At 38.9% G+C, this 21,854-nt stretch overlaps 2 protein-coding genes across 7 annotated transcripts; both read right to left on the bottom strand.

Annotated features, from left to right (window-relative positions):
- Positions 1–741: 741 nt before the first annotated feature.
- On the bottom strand, positions 742–6,385 carry wrap53 (WD repeat containing antisense to TP53). Its single transcript, XM_022243065.2, has 11 exons — positions 6,230–6,385; positions 5,280–5,825; positions 5,032–5,136; positions 4,460–4,663; positions 4,167–4,257; positions 3,657–3,789; positions 3,383–3,469; positions 2,994–3,112; positions 2,639–2,742; positions 2,123–2,275; positions 742–1,845 (listed from the first exon to the last, which is right to left on the bottom strand). Exons 2-11 carry the CDS (start codon positions 5,756–5,758, stop codon positions 1,689–1,691), a joined length of 1,632 nt encoding a protein of 543 aa, XP_022098757.2. The 5' UTR covers positions 5,759–5,825; positions 6,230–6,385; the 3' UTR covers positions 742–1,688.
- An 823-nt stretch (positions 6,386–7,208) lies between these two features.
- On the bottom strand, positions 7,209–21,680 carry tmtc4 (transmembrane O-mannosyltransferase targeting cadherins 4). Of its 6 annotated transcripts, XM_022242956.2 has the most exons (16): positions 21,557–21,649; positions 20,279–20,493; positions 18,474–19,041; positions 17,811–18,045; positions 16,956–17,043; positions 16,631–16,719; positions 16,096–16,353; positions 15,516–15,718; positions 14,850–15,024; positions 14,572–14,700; positions 14,128–14,207; positions 13,663–13,770; positions 12,904–13,045; positions 11,144–11,258; positions 8,740–8,852; positions 7,209–8,452 (listed from the first exon to the last, which is right to left on the bottom strand). In XM_022242956.2, exons 3-16 carry the CDS (start codon positions 18,914–18,916, stop codon positions 8,225–8,227), a joined length of 2,406 nt encoding a protein of 801 aa, XP_022098648.2. In that variant the 5' UTR covers positions 18,917–19,041; positions 20,279–20,493; positions 21,557–21,649; the 3' UTR covers positions 7,209–8,224. The 6 variants fall into 6 exon arrangements, 5 of the variants coding, with proteins under 5 accessions (XP_022098648.2, XP_022098646.2, XP_022098647.2 ...); XM_022242954.2 differs by lacking the exon at positions 20,279–20,493 and having other exon boundaries at positions 21,557–21,680; XM_022242955.2 differs by lacking the exons at positions 11,144–11,258; positions 20,279–20,493 and adding an exon at positions 10,023–10,137 and having other exon boundaries at positions 21,557–21,680.
- Between the last annotated feature and the right edge of the window lie 174 nt (positions 21,681–21,854).

Raw genomic sequence — 21,854 nt, 5'->3', positions numbered from 1 at the left:
ACGGAAAATGCCGTAAACTAAAGTATGTCTCCAAAGCTCAATGCGTGTAAAGTATGCAAAAAATAGCCAATTAAAAAAAAGACAATAGGGCCACTGAGCATTCATTTTCTTTTTCAGTGGGATTGCAATTTTAATGACCCAACCTCGAAATAACAACGTTTTCCTGGAAACGATACAAGTTAGTCATCCAAAAGCGCAACGTGACACGTTATAAAAAGACAGGGTACAGCAAGCAGGCGCAAGCGCTCTGTCGTTATTACATGTATTTTCTTGACGCCCAAAAGAGCTTAACGTGACCTATTTATAATTTTTTTTAAACACAGAGATAAAAAAAAGGCAGCGTGCGTTCTACCAGGTTTGTAATACAGGAAATCTGTCACGAAAAGCGAAAGGTTGTTGTGTACGTCAGAGGCCACTCTAGCACCCATGTAAGTGGGTATGATCCAACCCTGGGTGTAGCTAGCTAAGGCCGTCACTCTCAAGGGGGTTGGGGTGACGCTGTAGACGGCACGCTAACGAGGCGAGGTAGGGCTAAGCATGTTAAATGTCATGCTGGGTACTTCACGGTATGAGGGTTGGAGCTCGACCAAATACACATATCGGAGAGGTTACTCTAGCCACGGGGTGATGTGTGTGATTAATAATCATCTGGTCTATGTGCTTATGATTGATGTACACTCTAGATCAAAACAAGATTCAAGTGGGATAAATTCTTCAGAATAATGTCCACTTTCTAAACGGTTTTGGTTTTGCTCGAATTTATTTGTAATTTTACATATATTTCTAGGTTGAAAAATCAATGTTAAATAAAAGTCAAACCTCAAACGCCCACAGTAAAATTAATTTACATTTATGAAAAACGACTGCCCTGTGAGTGACTTTTCAGTTAACTTCCTGGTTGTATTTTCTCAGTCTGAGAGTAAAGTTCTTCAAAAATTGAGTTCACTTTTTGAAAAACAAATGCTTTCGCCCATAAATCCAAACGAAAAGTCTATTTTGAAAGTAAGTAATACTATGAATCAAGTAGCCATATCCAATAAGCCTGTTTCATTTTTCACATAACTTCCTGCTATCGTTAACAATAAGATTCAATGTCTTGACAATCACCAGTGCCAACCATGAAAAGGGATTCATTTTGATTTTTTCACTCATAGAAATACAGATATAAATATCACATGATTGACAATTTGAAGATGAAATATGAGATGAAGCCCAAAACATGGAAAAATATTGTGTATTACACATACGAAACAAGAAAACTTGTACAAAAGCCATTCGTTAGGTTATGACATTATGATGGAAAAGGAAAATAGCTTTACAGATACTGTTGCACTGTTAAATCAGGCCACTGGTGTTGACTGCTCTATGTCCTGATGTGCCATCTGCCTCCTGGTCTAAGATTGCTTTGTTTGTGAAAGAGGAAGCTGACTCCCCATTCAACTACACCTGGCAATGTCCTTCAAACTTCTCATCAAAGATTAATCCGTAAGCCACTCTAACCTTAGGGCATAGTGGGAGTACTTGCAATGTGAGGAATTAATGATCAACTAGAAATGACTTCATCTTAAGGCCAGACTGCAGCCTGTAGGCAAAATGACTCTCATGATAGAATAATTGCTCGATGGCTGCAGGTCATGAGAAAATGCTAATATTAGAATCTTAACGGTGAGCTTCAATCTGATACGGGATCAACTTGCTGGCATGAGATACCAAAGTCTCAAGGAGTTGTCCTCCTTCAATTCCTCCAACATAGACATATCTTCATCGCTGTCATCTGTTGCCATGGGAACAGGAAACTTACGTTGCCCAGAAGCCGTTGCCATGATAGGCAAGGTAGGATTCAAACTGAAAAATAAGATGAAATTTGTTAATTGCTTACGATGATATCCTTTATAACAGAACAAAATGTTTTTCCTTAACTTCCCCACAATGTTTTGAAGTGAAGAGTCGTGATGGAGAATCGCTGGTACTCAGACTGTCCAGTCAGGATTTTTCTAAAGCTTTAAACTTAACAAGCTTGCTCAAATTTACTCAAAATTTCACAAAACTCAAGACAAAACATGACAAAAACTACAACGTTCTCATACAAACACTAAGAGCAAAAGTTAGCTTCAGCGCCCACCTTACTCCATTGACCGCATCACTATGAGCAGTGAAACGTAGTATTGGGTCAATAATACTATCTCCTGCTGACCCCTCAGTGACTGGTGGTTGGCTGGTGTCCCATACACTGACCGTTCCATCCTGGTTACCAGACACAAGGTACTGACCAGTGCTGAAAACACATAAGCAATTCAGCCATGAAACCAATGTGCATCATTTTTAAAACCTAAGATTTGTCTTTGGCTCTGGCCTCATCCACATCAACTGGTTATATCTAAGGATAACACCTGTGTCTATGGGAAGTGGCTGCAGAGGTAAGGCTATGGCTTCCATAGGTGCACATATTATTTCCAGCCATAGCCTCTCTGTACACAAAACTACAAGGCCTTCAGACTGGAGTCAGGGTGCCAGACCTGAGTTTATTATGGCAGGTTTGGGACTCGCATGGACTTCACATTTATGTTTATACTGCCATAGCGTATCCCTCGGATCTTGGCTAAACTGCATCCGAGGTTGCTTGTTGAATTACACCTACCTATCCAAGTCAAAGTACATCCTCTGGTTTGTGGTAACGTCTCTCATTAAGCTGAAGAGAACTCTGCCTGGATTGCGCATATCCCAGCAAATGATTTCTGGGTCCTTGGAAAAACAAACAAAACAATAATCAGGCCATGTCAGTCTCCAGTGAGCAAAGAGGGCCAGCTCAGAACAGTTGTAATTCTCAACTTGGAATCCATGACACACATCCTACCTAGCGTTTCATAACTTGGATGATGTCACAAATTCTAATACTCTGAAGTTAACATTCCCAATGATCAACTTGTGCAACTTTTATCAATAAAGATTGCCCCGGTGAGGTAAAAATTGCTCAAAGTCGGATGAAGGTTTACCTTTCTGCCTCCACTGTACAACCGGTTGCTATCTGGTGAGAACATGAGATGAGTAACTCCTCCCATCTGGCCCTGAACCATGCATATCATGGACCCACTTGGCTCTGCATATAAGCCAACTGAAATATACACCAATCAAAAATCTTGGTTATGTGGCCCTGTAACATGAATGCCTCAGTCAACTTATAAGTTGAATTCGATCATATCCCTATTAACCTGCATGAACAACCCATTAAACAAAAACACTGATTGGCATCAGTGTTTTGTTGTAAAACCAAATCAGCCACAATCAACCATCAAAGAGCCATGAAAAAGGACACGAAAGGCCAAGAGATTCTGAACAGCAGGCAAGAGAACAAATTTACTGGCTAGTCAGCGAACAAACTTACTAGATTTGGAATAGGAACCTGCTGCATAGAGTCCATCTGAATTAACAGCAAAGCAGGAGATGATCCCTGACTGGCCAGAAGTTTTATCTATTGAACAAAATGGTAATCACATCACTGATAGTACAATCACTGTAATCTGATGAATGAAATGAATAAGTTGCTGATATTCACTCTTGCCCACCACACTGGACTGGACTCCCCCTCAGATACATCCAAAACAAGATGCTGGACACCTTTTAACATTGAGTTATGTCATTAAAGGATTGTGTCTCACCTCGGGTGGGTCTGTCTTCACACGTATTCCCTGGTCTGTCCATGTCAAACACTCGGATCATTTTATTGAAGCCACAGTACAATTTGGTTCCATCTGTTGAGAAAGCCAGGGAATGTGGAGTAGCCATCTCATCCTAAAAAGAAACAAAAATCTTGAAGTGTAATTGCTAGAAAGCAAATATCCTCGGATGATAACTGGTGAGCTGTTTTAGTTAGTCATGCTTATAATTTTGATCAAAAAATGAAATATATACAAGAGGAATATAAACTCTCTGCATTAAATTTATTCAATAAGATGTGGATCCCAACAACTTAAAACATGCTTGATGTATCCAGAATAAATTACATTTCTCTGCACTTCGGACAGTGATGTTGAGAGAGAAATGAATGGTTTTCAAAATTACGGCTTTGGTAGTTTACAAGAGAAGTTGCAAAGGTTAATGACAACTATGAATGTTCAGCTGATACATCTGAGCACATATAGACATACTACATGATAGCTTTTACATACCAGGTGGTTATGAGGTTTGTATGTACATCGAAGCTCCCCAGAGAAAGCATCCCATAAATGAATCGGATGATCTCGACACGTACTTGCAAAACTGAGAGATAGAAACAAGCAAGGAGACAATCTAAATCATGCATAACCATAACGACATGACCTCTATGAATATTCAGTAATTAACAATACACTATATGCATCCACCTGTATAGAGGAATATTACCTCACTGGTTGGAAGTTCGATAGCTTTAATGAGTTTTCACAACGTGAATATTAGGTTTTTTTTTTAACAAATGGCTTACCAGCATGTGTCTGGTTGGTCAGACCTCATTGCAGGAAACCATGCATAGTCATAGATGAGTTCTCCCTCATGAATATTCAGCACTGACATCAGTTCTGGAATGGGCTCCTCTTGTAGGTTGGAAGAGTAGATTTCTGGAGGAAGATTGAAGAGTCGGAGTTGATTGTCATCACTGTTGGTCAATACGCACAAGCCATCAGGAGACCTTAACAATAATGACAGATGGAAAAAGAAATGTTACGCCAATCATAGAATCTTTCACCACGAATTGGCACGTCGCCATTATCTCCCGCCCCCTGCCCTCCCCCTCCTCCCAAAAAGAAGCTCATAGATGCAGATTGAAGCCCCCACATTCCCCAACACCCAGAAATTTCTATTTTCAAGTACAATATCTGCTGAGGCATCTAGCATGGCCAAAGATTTCCTTCTTGTTCAGCCAAACAAGGAAACACCTCCTGAGTGTCTTACTAACAAACTGTGAGTGCTTTCCAATTGCCTTCATGGGCAAGGATCAAAACGTGGCCTCTTAAACTGAGCTTCACAATCCACTAAAAGACTCTCTAAATAACCTACCATTTGCAGCCTTTGAGGAAATTCTCTGGGGAGTGTTTGAAGTCCTGCCAAGCTCCAGTGAGTTGATATGGAACTTTTTGATAATCAGGCACGTAGGAAGGATATCTAGCGAGGATTTAATAAGTGAAGCAATTTAGACAATTAAATTGTCATTATTTGTGTTTGTGTTCTTCCACCTCCAAAGAGAAAACTGTAGCCCCACCCTCAAAGATTACCCGTGTTTTTTAACTGACAAGCAGGAAACTTACTCTTCATCAATAGCATCTGCCTGTTCAGAAATTTCATCAGTTATTGCTCTTTCCTTCTCGCTTCCATTTTGATTCATCTCATCCTCCTGTAATCCTGTTTCCATGGCAACGCATTCACTGTTAATCTCAAAAGCCTGACTTCTTTTTGTGTCTTCACTCATTTGGTCTTGTGTCTGGACTCCCTCTTCTGGGGTTTCTGTGGGAGAAATATGCTCCCTCGTACAGACCTCTGTCTCCTCTTGCTTTGAGGAGTTTTCATCATCGTGGTCTTCAGCCACTGGATCATCCATGGTAACTCTGTCCATGTTACCATGCTCTGTTTTATCACAAGGTACACCCACAGCATCAGAGGAAATGTGGAGGTCTTCAGCGTGAGTGATTGTGTTAGCATTGCTGGGAGTATGTTTGCTGGTCTCCTCGGCTGACATCATCACAAGATCTACTAAATTTGGAGCTTCTTTTTCATCCGTAGTTGCCATGGTTATCTTGATCTTCCACCAATAAGTGCCTCATGACACAGTAAATTCTTCTGGTATCATATTATGCCTACAGTAATTAAACAGAATCAAAATTCAAATTTAGAAAGTTTATTCAGCATGGTTCAGTATCCATCAACACCGGCCTACAAAGTACACATACACTGGGTCTATTTTCATCCATCACGCTGCTTTTAACAGGGATACAGTTACAGGTAGGCTGTGTTATATTTATTTCAACTAAAAACGGGAATCACAAGAAACAACGACTCATAGGCCTAATACCAGTCCAACAAGAGTTATGATGCACATTGAACGTTGTCATTGACCATGTTGACATTGATTTCAAGTTGAATGAATGAATTTGTCGTCTGCTACTGCTACAGTGCTAGCCAAACCATTGCATACAACTTCCAGATTGATTAGCACAACTATATTAAGACTTGGTATCATTTGAATGAAGGAAGGTCTTACCTGAATACAACGTTTTTCAAGTAAAATAAATTGATGAAAGAGAGAAGTGTGCCCGAAAAATAAATAAGTATTCAGGTTTTCAACCCCAATCCGTCGAACGCTGACATGCACCGTCGAGTCAACACGATCTTTGGTCAACACTGTAATTTCCACATTTGGACCATTGAGGGCGTTCTTTACAATTAACGGGTATTATTATTCGCACATAAGGGGTACAGTCAACAAATGCAAGCCCCAACAGCGTAAAATCAGCGCTGTTCAGGGCCCAATAACGTGACATGCATACCAACGTCCCTGAGATTTCCGAAACACAAATGAAGTTATTGTCTGGTCCCTAATCTTTCAATTTCTTTTCAATTTTTGTGGTTTAACCAATTACATTTTTTATCATTCCCCTAAAACAAAATCATCCCCCGAAAAGTGATTTTTCCTAAGTCAGATTGCAGCCGGCCGTTTTTCAAGTGGCAACCCCAACTTTCAGAGGCACTTAGGACCATTTTTCAACCGAAGTTTTGAGCCATTTTCATATGAAAGCTCAAAGCCCCAGGGAGTTGATCCTGGCAACGATTTACATAATCTCACCATTTTGGGGGTCACACATTCTCTTTTCAAAATATTGTGGGGGGGGGCACTTTTAATGCTAATAAGCTGGCCAGAAATTCTCACTTGAGTTAATATGGGTCGGCACCATTAGCGAACCACACGCCATCATTGGTTGCTTTCTTAATCTTGGCCATTTCTGATTTAAGTCAATCCAAATGGATGCAGTTTCACATAATATGCCAAGCTGGTCACATTATTGAATGACCTCTTAATCTTCTCACAATGTCCAATTTTTGGGAGGCTCTTGAAATGTATTTTTTTCCCCACTTGTGCTGGTTGGTGTTCGTCACCCAAAAAAGTGGTTTCTGATCCACCTTTGGAAGGGAACGTCTGTAATGAAACAACTAAAAAATTAAACTCTGTGAGCTCCATAAGATTTATTTACCAAGTTGAGTAATTAAAGATTTTATTTCCACGAGAATACATTCGATATTACATTAACGGCAGTGTAATGTTGTTATGGTTACTCATTCAGCTTAATGGAAACTTTCAAGTCAAAACAAAGAATTCAGGAAATATATTATATTCTACAGTTTTTCAAACACAGCTGGTAAGTTATTATTAGTTATTATTATTAAATAGAAGAGATATAGAAAATTGCATTATCAAGAGATTAATAAAATATTGCGAATTTTTCCCCATTTGTCAAGACTTGTGTCCTTTCAATTACTGACCCTGTGTCAGCTTTTGATAAAACTTCTGTTCGCATTGCAATTTCAGAACTTCTTCACTTTTTTAAAAATATACTTCCACATGTTCCACTTGGGCTGAATTGAAATTGATAAAATTCTACAAGAGTTCAAGTATTGTTAAAAGTTTCTATTTAAAGTTATCATTACTCAGTTTATCAATTCTTAGTTCACAACAAAGTAATTGCATCTATGAATACAAACATTAAGAAGTGGCAGCACAGAAACCATACTTTGTTTAGATATTTTCATGATTAGATATGAAAAACTGTAATTTCATGTCATAATTCTGAGTTGGTAGCTTTTTTGAAGTAATTTGGTCTCTTTTGTAATTGTTACCCATACACAGCTGATGGAGGAAAATGGGGTACAGGTCTTTCTGCAAAAATAGAACCGCAGAGCCTCAACAAATTTACAAGAAACTTCCTGAAGTGAAGAATAGTGAAATTCAGAAATTACCGCATAGTTGTAAGATATGCTGGTACAGTTTTTCTACAACTACAGGTTCTTATCTTGCTTCTTTCAATTTTCCTTGCTTAATGGAAAACTAAAATTGTAGGAGCTTGTACCTGATCAATGAGGAATGACTTTGGCAGCTACACAAGCTCCTTGTGTAAAACTGTGACGAGCTGAAAAGTTGTTGATGATGGCACCTGACTGCAATGCTGTGGTCCTCTCAGCAATAGTCTTGATGATAAAGAGTTCAATTTCTCGTATGTTTCTTGGTCTTCTTCTTTGCCATGGTTTGCTCAAGTTTCTTTAAGTTCTCTCGAACATTGTCAGATTCTGGAACTAACTCCAGTGCTGATAAGTAATGCTTTCTAGCCTCACTGAACTTTCCCCAGCGATGGTACAATACACCGAGGTTGCCATGGTAATTAGCCATCATGGGGTTCAGGCGAATCGCTTTTAAGAAGTTTTCTTCGGCCTCCTGATTGTAGGAAAATCAACATAAAAGCTTCAATCAGATTAAAAAAAAAAGAAACAAAAATATTGAATAGATGTACCATAATTGAAATTATAACTGAAATAATATTCAAAAGTTTTAATCTCAATGTTGAAAAATCAGTGAGATTTATTAAAAATGTTAAAAATCACTAATGATTTTTAAAATTCAAGAAACAATTTCTAACAATTTGATAATTTCTGAAAGTGATGCAGCTGACACCAGTTCTGAGGTTTTGGTATTGATGTGAGAAGAACCTGCTCATTTCTAACCTGATAACGTCCCTCTTTGCCCAGTACGTTCCCCAGGCCAAAATAGATGGATGGCTCCTGTGGAACATGCTTCATGGCTTCCTTGGCAACCAATATGGCTGTCTCATATCGACCTAATGATGTCCAGATAGATTTCTCATCAGAGAACCAATCTAAGTGTAACTTCTCAATCTTGAAATATGCAAAGAGGTGCAAAGCTCATGAGCCAAAGAACATTGTGGTGATTTATATGCCACTTTCCACAATTTGAACAAAAAAGGTAAGTGGATGGGAGAAAGTTGAAAAAAATGAGCCCAGGAGATGATTTTGAAGCCATTCTTTCATGACTGGCCTTAATCATATTGTTGAAAGTAAATAACACAATAAAAGATTAATGTACAATGGGGATAGCTTCCTTCTTCCACTAAAATAAAACCTTGAGACTGGACTTCAGACCAAGAAATATTCACGGAAGGTAAAAGCAAACAAGAGAAATGATCAAGAAACTGGGCAGAAAAATAGTCTTTGATGACTGGCAAAGGTCAATCACATTTTTTTTTTTGAAAGCAGGGAAGCAAGACAAAGGAAAAGGAAGCAAGGCTGCTGGATGGGGAAAACTGACTTGAACGAGATGGGAAGATTTCAAAATACGAGACAAATGAGCAGTGATTAAGATGTAGAGAGAAGGCATGACAATGCTTTAAACACAGATCGATATGCAGTCAGAGCGATGAAACATTTGTCAGTCAAGAACTCTACTTTTCTCTGATCCAGATTGAGCAAAATGATCGTGTAACTTTCATTCTTTTGTGCTAAATTTCAAACGCAGAGCTTGAGCCATCATGTCTACCATGTACTGACTGTGGAAAGCAACGACATTTAACAAAGCTAAAGCAACTACACTGGACAAATTTAAATTCACTTTGTCCCAACAGCTTTGAATATGCAATGAAAATAAAACCCACAACTGTAAAGCACAGATCAAACAGTATTTATAATGGTTATATCAATGAATATATGTATATGCAGTGCAGATTCCAATGAAGCACTAAAAAGAGGTTTTGAGCTTGAACAAAGACAGCACCATGGCCTACCTGCTTTCGGTCAACCAATAATCAAAAGGTTATACAAACAATAATCTACATATTCATGAATCCATTCCACCTTTCAAAACATAATGACAGAATTATCATGAATATGATTGAACCTTCATACCTGCAAAGAGCCAAGTTTACCAGTAAATGAGAGCTTTTGTATGTTTTGTTTCTTCACAAGCAACAGTGATGGCTGTCATTAAATCTTACCAGCACGCTCATGTAACGTGGCAATGTTGGCCCAGGCGCTAACATGACCCGGCTGAAGTGACGTAGCCTTATACCAAGCTTTCAAGGCGTTGTCATGGCGACCAGTGTCAAGATACTGCACATCAAGTACAAAGTGCTCATTTGCATATTGTGCGAGGGAGGCCATTGTTAGAGCAACTTGTTAGTTCCCAAAAGGGAAATCATGGGTTATAAAGATTATGATGGAATGCTACACAGGAAATGACCTTAGCTGGTCTACAAACCTTAAACCCTCACAGTTCAAAGCTTTCCTTATTCAAAGTGCAACACAACTCCAAGCATTCTGTTGATTTATCATAATTAGTCAATTAACCGGCACCCTATATTCACAACATCTAACCAGGTCAATGATACGATTAACATCCATATTATTTTGTTTATAGTCACATAGAAACAAATTCCAGTGAAGATTTTTTTTTATATAAAAAAGAGGGGTATATCACTTACATATAAGAGTGAAAACATGGAGGTTGGTGGTGGTAATTTGCTGTCACCATGGAGACAATAATGTAGAGTGTTTAGCTTTGGATCAGGAGAGTATTTTGGGTTTGGACTGGTTTTTTTTGGGGGGGGAGGCTGGTAATTGATGCGCTCATGTTTCTCGCCCTTTTTTGTTTATGGTTTTGCATATATACTGTATTTCAAAGATCACTCAAAGTGTTTAAGAAATAAAAATCTGTTTGTGGAAATTTTTATGACAAGCATATTCAGTTTTGAATTAAGTTTTAAGCCATAGTCTTAATCGTCATTGCTTAGCACTCATCTACCCATGCACAAAGCTATACCATCTAAAGCACTTCTACACTAAGTTGGACAATTTCTAATGATTTTTTTTCTATCTAATGAAAGCGTACACATGCGTAAACTATCCAGATACCAAAATGATTCCAAAGCTCGAGTACTTAGAAAATGATTCAGGAAAAAAAGAACGTGGTCATGAAAAAGACAGATATCTCAAGCAAGGAGAATTTGAAAAGATGACCTGACCCCAAGGAAACCTTTGACCGCTGAAGCTTGACCCATAACCTGACCGATCAGAAATGAGTGCCTTTAAAGTCACTCTCCACAACACCAAGCCTCACCAAGTGATTCTAAGTGGACCACGGCGTTACTCCAGGCTTGAGCGTGGTCACTTTGGAAGGATGTTGCGTTCAACCACGCCCCTAAAGCTTCATTATCTCGGTGGAGTTCCAAGTACTACAAGAACCCGAGCAAATCATGCAATGAAGATGTTGAGAGGAAAAATGAGAAATAATGAAAATGCAGCGTACAACTGTCCATTCCATGCAGGCCAGGAAACACTCATTTCATCATAGATAGTTGTGATTACCATCAAAACCAAAAACATGGAACTTGACTGACAAGGGGAGTAGAGACTCCACCCATTCTTCTGAGGAAGAATCATGATTATCCTTATTCCTTTGTAATATTCCAAACTTGTGCGAGCAGGAAACCATGCATCAAACCAAACATTCCTTGGGAAAAGTGGAATATTTCCATACTGAGAAGGGCAGCTAAGAACCAGCAGTACCCAACTGTCCAGAAAGGAATTTAGAATTTTGATTGTTAACCTGAGTGCTGATGAACAGAATTCTCTCTTGTCAACTAGGAAAGTTTGCACCTGTCACTTATACATAGACCAGCCTTGTCTCAGTAAATCTAGCAAGAAATTTGGATACTGCTTCCAACTCGGGAATATTTTTAGACTCTGGATATCAGTGATGAGAGAGAGTTTCCCAGCACACCTCAAGAATGGCTGGAGGCAAATCAACAAGCCAAACAGCATCAAATAGCTCACTTCAAAGAAATTAATCAATTGTTAACATGAAGCCATGCAACTAAAATTGAATTGATTTCTCATCACCATAAACCAACTATCACTGACACTATTTCTTAAAAAGGACAGATTTTTGAAAAAAAACCCAAAGCTGTTATCCAAAGATCTTCAGAAAGAAAAAAATACATCAACGTCTCCTGTACAAGTGCTTCTTGAATCTCATCGATTGAACCATCTGTTTTCATTTAGCGAACACACCCAAAAGTTCATGAAGTACACTACTACAACCTCTACCAAATCAAGAACTATTCTACAGAAAATGAAATTCAACATGCTAGCAACAAAAAACACCAATCACATGCACCGTGAGTTAAACTAAACTATGAAACACCATGCATTGCTGACAAAGAAAGGAAAACTACACATCTGGTTAACTGAAACCAATTTTCCAAGGAAAACAACATTTTGCATAAAAATGATAAAGGTTGCCAAATTTGTCTTGAAGCGATATGAATCTTGGACACACAAAAACTTTTCAATAGAAGTAAAAAAGTAAATGAATTAAAGATGAACTGAAAAAAGTAATGTCAGAAGGTGATCCACTTTGAATCATGAAAAGATGAGAATATCAGCATGGAAACGTTAGAGTACATTTATCAATCAAATTGGGGGAAAACAAATTCAGTTGTAGGTAAAAAGAATGAATCATATATAAACAAGATATCTCAAGATAATTCCAAGTACAACTGAAATCACTGCATTAAGTTTGGCAGTAGACAAGCGTCATGTTTTGGTTACAGTATTCAGCAGAATTCAGTCGTTAAAATTCAAGTGCATTTCTTTCCTTATGGACACATTTGCCAATGTGTGTCCACATCAGTCAGTCAATGAGCATCATTTATCAATTTTCATTAATTTTTTATTTCCAATCTATTTCCAAGTAAACATGAATGATACAACTAGTTTATTTGTGTTTTGCTGTCCACACTTTCTCTTGTCTATCACATTTTAAATTTTTTTTCGTTTTTATCTAACTCATGATGACACACTGCTCAACTTCCTTACCATGTTACCAAGATTGAAGTAACAGTCTGCATATCTAGGACGATGAAACAGAGCTGTCTTGTAGCTCTGTTCAGCATCCGTATATTTCTTGATAACAGCTTGAACAATGCCCAGGTTCATCCAAGCTGCTGCAAACTGTGGTCTAAGAGACAAACATGTAAAAGGAAAAGACACACAATAATTCAAATCTTCATTTTGGAAAGTAACACAAAATTTAGGATTAAAGGAATGAAACAATTTGAGTAAGGACCTACTTCATTAATTTTGGTTGATCCAGTCTATAGCAATGGGCTTCCATAACTATGTGCAATGATGTCTCCTGCCAACACCTGCCTATGTATTTGTAACTAGCAAAGACATCTGGCTTTAGACACTGGATTCAGACATAGCCTAGCTTCCAGGGAGAACATGTCATAATAATCTGCAGTATAGAAATGTATTTCTTCCAGGCAACGTTAATCAGAAAGATTTAGCAGAAATTGATTTCAATCCCCTTCCACCTTTGGAAACATACAAGAATAAATCAAATACTTGGTTTGGAATCAAGCATCAAAGTCAACCAATAACTAGTTCTGTCATCAGCGTTAAACATCCTAAAGTCTCCAGATAATTAATACTAGCATGCTGGGCTGGATTCAGGGCCATCTGAATGATCTACTGAAATATTCAAATGTTGACATTCAGAGACAAAATCCTGTGTGCATTTCTGGAAAGTGTTACACCCTTTTAACCCAATCTCAAAGCCTTCACTGAGATTACTTGATTTGGACTGCCTTTTGAAGCAGCTTCTCTGCCTCTGTAAGACGTCCTTGATCTTTCAGCAGGTTGGCAAGGTTGTTCATAGCTTGATCATAGACAGGATTCAAACTGCAAAATGAATAAGAAGACATCAAAAGACATGTCCGGTGTAAAAAATATGTATTCCAATCCGGTTTAAAAATCAAATAAAGAAAAAGCTAAAAAATTCCCAGTTCCAATTTCATTGAAAATAAAAGAAAAACCAAACCTGTAACCAGGTTGCAGACAGCTACAGAGTATCATCAATGTGGTATTTATCTCTCACCAATGAGAACAAATGAAGTTTTTGTCACCAGTTACTATCTACTCAATTTTGTTTGGCAGAAGACAGGATATAAAATTCACAGCTGGCTTCCCAACAGGCGAGGTGATTGTGCATCGTGAACACAAACAAGGCTTTTCTCACAAACACATTGGCTGTCATACCTCAGTGCTTGTCTGTAGTATGTGATAGCTTCTTCTAAGTTACCACGATCAGCAGCATTCTTACCAATATTGTAATGAACCTGTGGACAGGGAGATATGTCCGTGAACAGAAAAATGTGCAAACACAGAAACTGTAGCCCCCTACCACTTGGAGTGCAGTGACAAATCTCTTTCATACAAGTGAGCAATACGTCACTTACAATTTTTTTCATAAAGATTCGACACTTTAAATTTAGGTTTTATTTAAGTAAACAAATCTTCCCTTGTCAATTCAATATTGCCACGTTGACGATTGGATACAGTGTTTCAATGACTTTTAAACTTATGACCCAATATGACCAAGACTTTGTCCAACAGGAAGAAGCAGATTAACTATAATTCCTTTCCACTGATATCTGATAACTCAAGATTTAATACTGCAAAACTCCTTGTCATGCAGCTCACTTTGGCATTCTGTGGACACACATCCAATCCAGCTTTATAAAGTTTTTCCTCTGTCATCCAATCTTGGTTGCGTTGGATACATCTACCAATATAGCAAGCCATCAGAACAACCAAGAGACCTCGCACAGCCTGTCAAATAAAGGAAAGTCAAGTAAAAGCTACCATTTCCTAACAAGAACTATTCTTACAGTTCCAGAACAGAAAATCTTGTAATACCTATTTCGTTTATCAGGTTACCTTTTTTAAGCATGAAAGATAATCTGATATTCCTCACTTACCCTCTTAGATACAGGACTACATGAAATCTTATTGATTAACAGCGTCAGTAGCATACAGAAGCCAAGACTGGGCAGATACAAGACTCTCTCAGCGATGACAAAGCCAACTCGGAGGAAGAGATTGGAGGCAGGAAGGAAGGGAATGATGAGGAAGGCTAAGGCCATTGTAAGAACCCTGACAAGAATATTGAAAGAAAATGGATAATGAATAAGCTGGAATTTAAGATGAATTACAGGAAAATGTTACTCAATGTACAAAGAATGGTGGTGCTAGAGCTTAATAATTTAAGACAGGAAGACTGACAAGCCTCCATTTTTGACTTAAAGCATTTCTGGAATTCTTCAGGTTCTGTGCAAAAGTGCTCCCTCACCTGTTGGCAACAAAAAGGCAGAGTTGACCACCTAGTTCCTGACTCCATAATTATCCTGAATTAGCATGAAATCAGAGGAACAGGGAGCAGACTACAATAATACCCCCCTCCCCCCGAACTCGCACATTAAAGTAATTGGAATGGTATGCATGACATTACTTGTACAAATGTAAACGATGTAACCATGGCTGCATGTCCACCCAAAGGGAAGTACATGGATATCGGATAACAGTACGCCCTCAATTGCTCATGCACAGCTGCACTGGAATTGGGGCAGAACCACCAAGACGCTAACCTTTTGTTGTGGCTGGGTTGACCAACCACACACCTGTAGATCAGACAAGCCAACAGTACCCACAATGCAATTGGGGCAAGCAGCCTGATGTCAGTGGCTGATTGAATCAGAGACACACATCCCATTGACCAATCGAAGCAAAGCCAGTGAGGAAAGATTAACAACCACAGGTTGAGCGCATAAATGAAGTTATAGTTTGTCACCTGCAGAATGGGAAAAGTAGAGAATTTTTCGTTAGTAAGAGTTGGAAGAACCAACAAATTATCAACAATTCTAAGGAACTCTCTTCACAAGAAATAAGAATAATTTTTGAGTCATGTCGGGTAGTCATTACTGTAAACGGTTTCTGCATTCCACAAAAGGGGCAATGAAAAAACAAAGTATACACAAGGCTTACTCCATGGCAGTCTAGGCACACAAAATGATTTATCACATTTCACCTCCCTAAAAACCTAACTTGAACTCATTTTTATCCATCACTCAACCTTCCTCATGCCACGCCCCCTCCACACTCTCACCTTAACCCAACCCTATTACAACATAAACCTGCCCTTATAAAAATACAGATTAATCGACTGACCCGCGTCAGAAATCCATCAGCGAATGACGCAGGATTGTCAGATGGTTGAAATGGCGGTGGCCCACTGCCCATTATGATAAATCTCCCAACCAACAGTACTAAAGCACACAGAGACACTACAAAGAGTCTGGTCACTAGACCAGGCAGCCATTTTGGATGACCAGGAGCATGGGATTTGGTTTGAATTAGGAACCTCTGGAAGACTTGGAGAATGTCTACTTGACAGTTGACGATGATGTCATAAATTATGCAGACACCCTGGAGATGGAGGGAAAAAAGCACATTCAGGAATGAATGGCCAAACGATACTGATAATCCAAGAGGACACATTGGAAAAGGCAAAATCAATCTACACAGTGAAACCTAAAAAGCCCAAATAAACAGTCATTTGATGACCTGAGGATGAAACTCAGTACACAAACAAAGGAAATGTCAATACATGAAAAGATTAGGAAAATTTTTAAAAACTTGCAATTATCAATGACTGAAGTTTCCGATAAGTGTTGAGAAACTGAAATAAAAAACCAATACTTACAAGGGCAGTAATGCCCTGTTCTTTACACAGCATTGATGCAGCACAACACAATATAGAACATGATAACTTCAGAAGAGAATGACTGGCGTCTGAACAATAAATACAAAAGGAAAAAAAATACATCAACACCATCAGCGTCATTTTGTGTAATTCTCGCCAGTACATTTACAGAGCGGTTTTATTAACTTGCGAGAAAATGTTGTATTATATTTCTGCACATGAATGTGTTTTCATTTTAAAGTTTTGCAAAATTTGCAATTGCATTCTATTTGTCTGTCAAGTTATTTCACAAGTTTACTTCATTCAAGCTGCCGATCTTTCCTACCTTTTTGCAATGCAGCAACATAGACATAAAAGGACAGAAAGAAGAATACAGTGGATAACAGATCAGCTCTGCCCACAATCCCAGCCACCTGGTAAACAGACATGATCGATATCGTTAACCAACAACAAATAGACACAGTTGATCATCTCAGTCCTGTCCTTGTGACATTTTGGATGAAATTCATGCTTGGATGCAGTGCAATGGCCCGTCAGCAAAAGCAGTGCAACACATTGTATTTCAACAAAGATGATAATAACCTTTAAGACCAAAACAAGTCCTCTCAAGAAAACTGGAAGTGGGAAAATTGGACAAATTTTAAAAAGGAGTTTTCTTTAAGAAATCATAAGAACGGTAAAAGGGGTATCATGCCAAGTTGCCAACAAGAGTGTAAGGAAATAATATCTCTCTTGTAACACACCACTGATTGCAAAATCTATTGATGCCATGAAGATAAATGCTGTATGCAAGCGTTTTGATTGCAAGGGGGAACTGTAGCAAAGGAAGTCATAGGCTAGCAGCTACGGCTACTTTCCATCGACACGTGTATCACTCATAGTCACAGCCAGTTGATTCAAACACAGCCAGATTCTTTACTTATTTCTGGGTTATTCTACGAACATGGGGGTCCAGTTTTTTCATGTCCCTGTCACATCTAACAGGTGATTTTGTAAGTTTACAACACAAAAGTGATTAATTGATCCAGACTACCTGCCCAACAAATTAAAACAGTTTGAAGTAAATTTCAATGTCTTTTTGGTCAAATTAAACGGGTCAGATGCAACAGGGACAAGAATGTCACACTTTTGGACGCCAAATTTATAGAACAACCCTTTGGAATCTCTACCAAAAACTCACACTTTCTGTATGGATAGGATGCACTGTAAACAGAAGAGCACACAGTAAACTAGCTCTAGGAGCTGGGAATGTTTGACATTGATGTTGACGCTTCTCTGCTTCAAGACGAGAATGAGCATCACTGAAGATGACGGAGAAGATGCGGAGTGAAAAGACACTGATGAAGGAGTGCAAGATGACATTAGTCAAATGAAAACCAAAGGGGTGATAGCCACCACTTAGGATGTAGTTCAACCTGCGATACAAAAAATATAGAGATCATGAACTCATGCGGAAAAAGGAGTAACTTCAAATGATAATCAGAGTTTATTATGCCAAATCTGCATTTTTATCAAAACAGCCACTGAAGTTTATGGCACATGGACGCTAGTCAGTGAGCTTTCTTACATGTACAGAATTGTTATGGAGAACTATAATAGGGAGAACTCTTTACGTAAAATTGAGCATTGATCATTCAAATTTGCAAAGTCTCCATAGTTTGCCCCCAGTAAATATTCAAAAGCAGTGCTCTGGCAAACAAGATACAAGCCCATGTCTAGCAATTCTCATGAGTTTTGACTTGACACATACCAGTACATGTAGATGTAATTTACTTATTTCCTGCCTTAAAGCTAAAAGGAACTGACCCCAGGTCTTTGTTAACTGAACTTGCAAAACACTCACCTGAAGGATAGCACAGTGAGAGGTCTGTAGGATTTATGACTATGATTCTTGACGATTCTCTCACCCCAAAAGTCATCTTGGAATAATTCACTGATCGGTGTCTCTGGCTTAATGTCTTTGTTGCTAAGCACTGCTTCTGCATCGTCAAAGACGAAATCGCCACAGCAACTGTTTAAATAGCAGAAAAGAGACAAGATGGCAACCAAGCAGGTGCAGCTTCTTAATGAGAGTTCAGGAATAGGGATGCCAAAGTCCCATTCTCGATTTGTTGATTGCAGAGTTGCTTCCCCCGACTTCTTCAGGATGTTGTTCTGAGAATCAATTTTTTCTCGCTGATGATGATGGATGCCATTCCTCCTTGCTCTGACTCCGCCCCCTGTAGGGGCCGCCTTAATCCGATTATGGCTGGCAGGCCTGTGGTGATTGGATCCCTGGTGTGTCATGTTGTCCGGGTTCTGCTAAGCGTTCTGCCATATGGGATTTGGCATTGATGAATATAAGACAAAGACTCATCCACTGCCTTATGCTTCATTCCATCCTGCTACTTACACGAACTGATGATGCATCTCTGTATTCAAAAGAGAATGTTTCTTGGATTACAGACTAGTGGTAGCACAAGACATTATGGCATATGGTTTCGTTAGCAGCTGCAGCAAGCAAAACCACAACAAAGCTACAAGTCTGTCCTTCAACAACATCAAGCCTCCATAAACCAAAGCCCTTGGGTTGAAAAACAAACTCATACCCAGAATAGGCTGCTAGGATAAATAAAGCAGCAACCAATTTCTAATTCATCATCACGAACTCAAACAACCGCAGTCATCACTTTGGTAAGCCACACAAATATGCATTCATATTGAACACAAGGAAAACTAGGTCTCAGACTATCTGAACATAAGCATAGCGTGTGTGGGTTTGACATACATGTACATGTATACACCCAAGGCACGTCTGTGCAGGGGCATGATCACACAGAAAACTGTCAACCAGACTGACAAATAGACTAAGCTATCAGCAGATCTGGGTTGCGTGGATAAACGAGGCATTTTAGAGACATAATGGTTGACTGCCACTGTGTGCTTTGGGTCGCGCTGTCCTAGTCAACAATGGTGGGGAGACACAATGGGATGAAAAGGAGTCTTTACACATGACTACTGCTTTAGGAATTGTAAATTGTAAGCACAATGATAAAGGGAATGTTGAGGTTTATGGAAAGTCAAATGTCATGCATATTAAAACACTATCTTCTTCGTTCACTCCAAATACATGTGGGAAAAGTCTTTATTGGACAGTTGCCTAATTCGGACAAATTCATGGCAAATCTACAATGAAAAAAACATTTGTACTTTACAACATGTAAAATACTGCTTTAAATAGTGCATGGACTTCGTAGCCAAGAAAAACAAACAATAATATGACAAAGAGGGAAGGGGTTACTCTCCTGACATCCCAGGCTAGCCATGCATTTCATCTATCAAAGCATAATGAACAAACGATGATAAACTGTCGAGACCCAACAACAAAATTTACCAGCCAATGTTGAGGCTGTCAAGACCATCACATATGGGACCAGACACAAGACCAGACACAATTAACAATGTGATAAATTACAAGGAGTAAGGGTTACACATGGCAGCTATCTTCTAGTAAGCACTGTCGATATATCAATGTTATTGATATGGGTTTGATATCGGTATCACCGATGTTACATGTAGTTATTTGGTAATATTGATATATCAAAAATATCGACATACAAAAAAACGATATATTGGTATCGGCCACAATATGATGTCAACGCTGCCTACCTTTTGCTTTTGTCATAGGGCTACACATGAGTAGACCTTTCGTATTATCCCCAATGGCAAAGCACTGACCAGGAAGATGGCTGCCGCGGATAACCTCTATGGGTTAGTTGCAGATCATCTGAATAGCCTGCAATTTGAATACCGCACTCCTGCGAATCGCCCGTACTGACTTGAAGGTCTTTTGTGACGATCTCATGGGGTCTTGTGACGATGATCTATAAATTATAAATGGTCTCAACTACAACACTAAGGCAATGACTTACCAGCCAATACAACTGGTACATGTACTCTGCATATTTTACTTCTGTGTCTAGCACATCCCTGGTTTTGCATTGTTCTCTATATTGCTGGGGCATTATGGATGAATTCTGCAAGCTACTTATGAAGGGTTCATGTACCGGTAACTGCTTTTTCTTTCATTTTCTGACACATTCAAGTAAGATTAAGGATGTGAATAATGATCATGAGTCTGACAAGTTATATAGCAATGAAGGTTTCTGAGGTTCCAACACTAAAAGCGACCTAAACAAAAAAAGAAAAACCTACACAAAACATAAAAACAAACAAAACTGAAACAAAAATAATCGCTTACTCTAATCAACACAAATTAAAACTGCTTTGAAATCTAAAATTCTTTCTCCCTTACTGACATGTGATTCTGGTTGGTTTTTTTTTTTGAGACTGAACGTCTTCATGATACTTTGGTACCATCAAACAAGGTTTATGTTTATATCTGACTTTAGGAAAATCTCAACATTTCTACACCTAACATCTCGGCCTACATGCATGTGCTGAGCCACCTATGGTATCACAGCTGACTCACATGACAATGGTTCTATCATTGGTCATAACATACATGTATCTTCTCGAATATATGTCAAGTCTTTGCTTGGTAACAAAAAAATAACAAAGTAGTACTAGTACTACTAGTCATGACACTTGACAGTGAACAACTCAGAAAATAATACCAAGCCTAAAGACACTGAAAAGCTTCCCCTTCCTAGGCCATGGTTGGTTGAACCATAGAGCAAGCAACACTGCTCGTTGAAACTGAATAGCTGAAACTACATGTAAGTAGGCCTATTGGTACTTATTTACTATTTAGTAGACCCTAAACATAGCCATATGATAGCGCAATAACCAAGTTGCGCAGATTTGTTGTAGGCCTCTTGGATGTTATTCCAAGGCAAATCGACTCTCAGGATGGAGTACAGTAAATTTGCTCAAGGTTCAAGATTGCGCTTAAACTTATATTTACGTGATATTCAACACACTTACGGGTACGCTGATCAGCACGTAACTGCAGAAGGATACTTTTACCCCCGAACACGACGACGATCCGACTGATTTAATGCCCGCGGCGGTGCTTGTGCTAATGTGTGCATGGTACCCGAACCGTTTCCTTACTCTTTTCATCAAACGAATGCATGGGAACCAGCCTACATTCGTGCAGATAATGTACGTCTTGAAGTTTTGGGGGCCAGGTGCGCGCATCGCGCGTTGGAAGGGTACACACTTTAGAGCAAAAAGATGTACATGCATTAATCTATTAGACTTTTCTCGACTTTCAATAAAA

Source organism: Acanthaster planci, linkage group LG14, assembly GCF_054643075.1.
Source record: "Acanthaster planci isolate LZ-2023a linkage group LG14, COTS_SCS, whole genome shotgun sequence".
In the NCBI taxonomy this organism is placed as follows: domain Eukaryota; kingdom Metazoa; phylum Echinodermata; class Asteroidea; order Valvatida; family Acanthasteridae; genus Acanthaster; species Acanthaster planci.
This window is presented reverse-complemented; position numbering and strand designations above follow the sequence as displayed.

Coding starts and splice junctions, on each gene's coding strand:
- tmtc4 (XM_022242954.2), bottom strand. CDS start 18,916: ATGACACACCAGGGATCCAATCACCACAGGCCTGCCAGCCATAATCGG. Junction 14,701..14,849: donor GTAGTCCTGTATCTAAGAGG/GTAAGTGAGGAA, acceptor TTTATTTGACAG/GCTGTGCGAGGTCTCTTGGT. Junction 13,046..13,662: donor CAAAAGGCAGTCCAAATCAA/GTAATCTCAGTG, acceptor TTTGTCTCTTAG/ACCACAGTTTGCAGCAGCTT.
- wrap53 (XM_022243065.2), bottom strand. CDS start 5,758: ATGGCAACTACGGATGAAAAAGAAGCTCCAAATTTAGTAGATCTTGTG. Junction 3,470..3,656: donor TGAAGACAGACCCACCCGAG/GTGAGACACAAT, acceptor TTTGTTCAATAG/ATAAAACTTCTGGCCAGTCA. Junction 2,743..2,993: donor TGTACAGTGGAGGCAGAAAG/GTAAACCTTCAT, acceptor TGTTTTTCCAAG/GACCCAGAAATCATTTGCTG.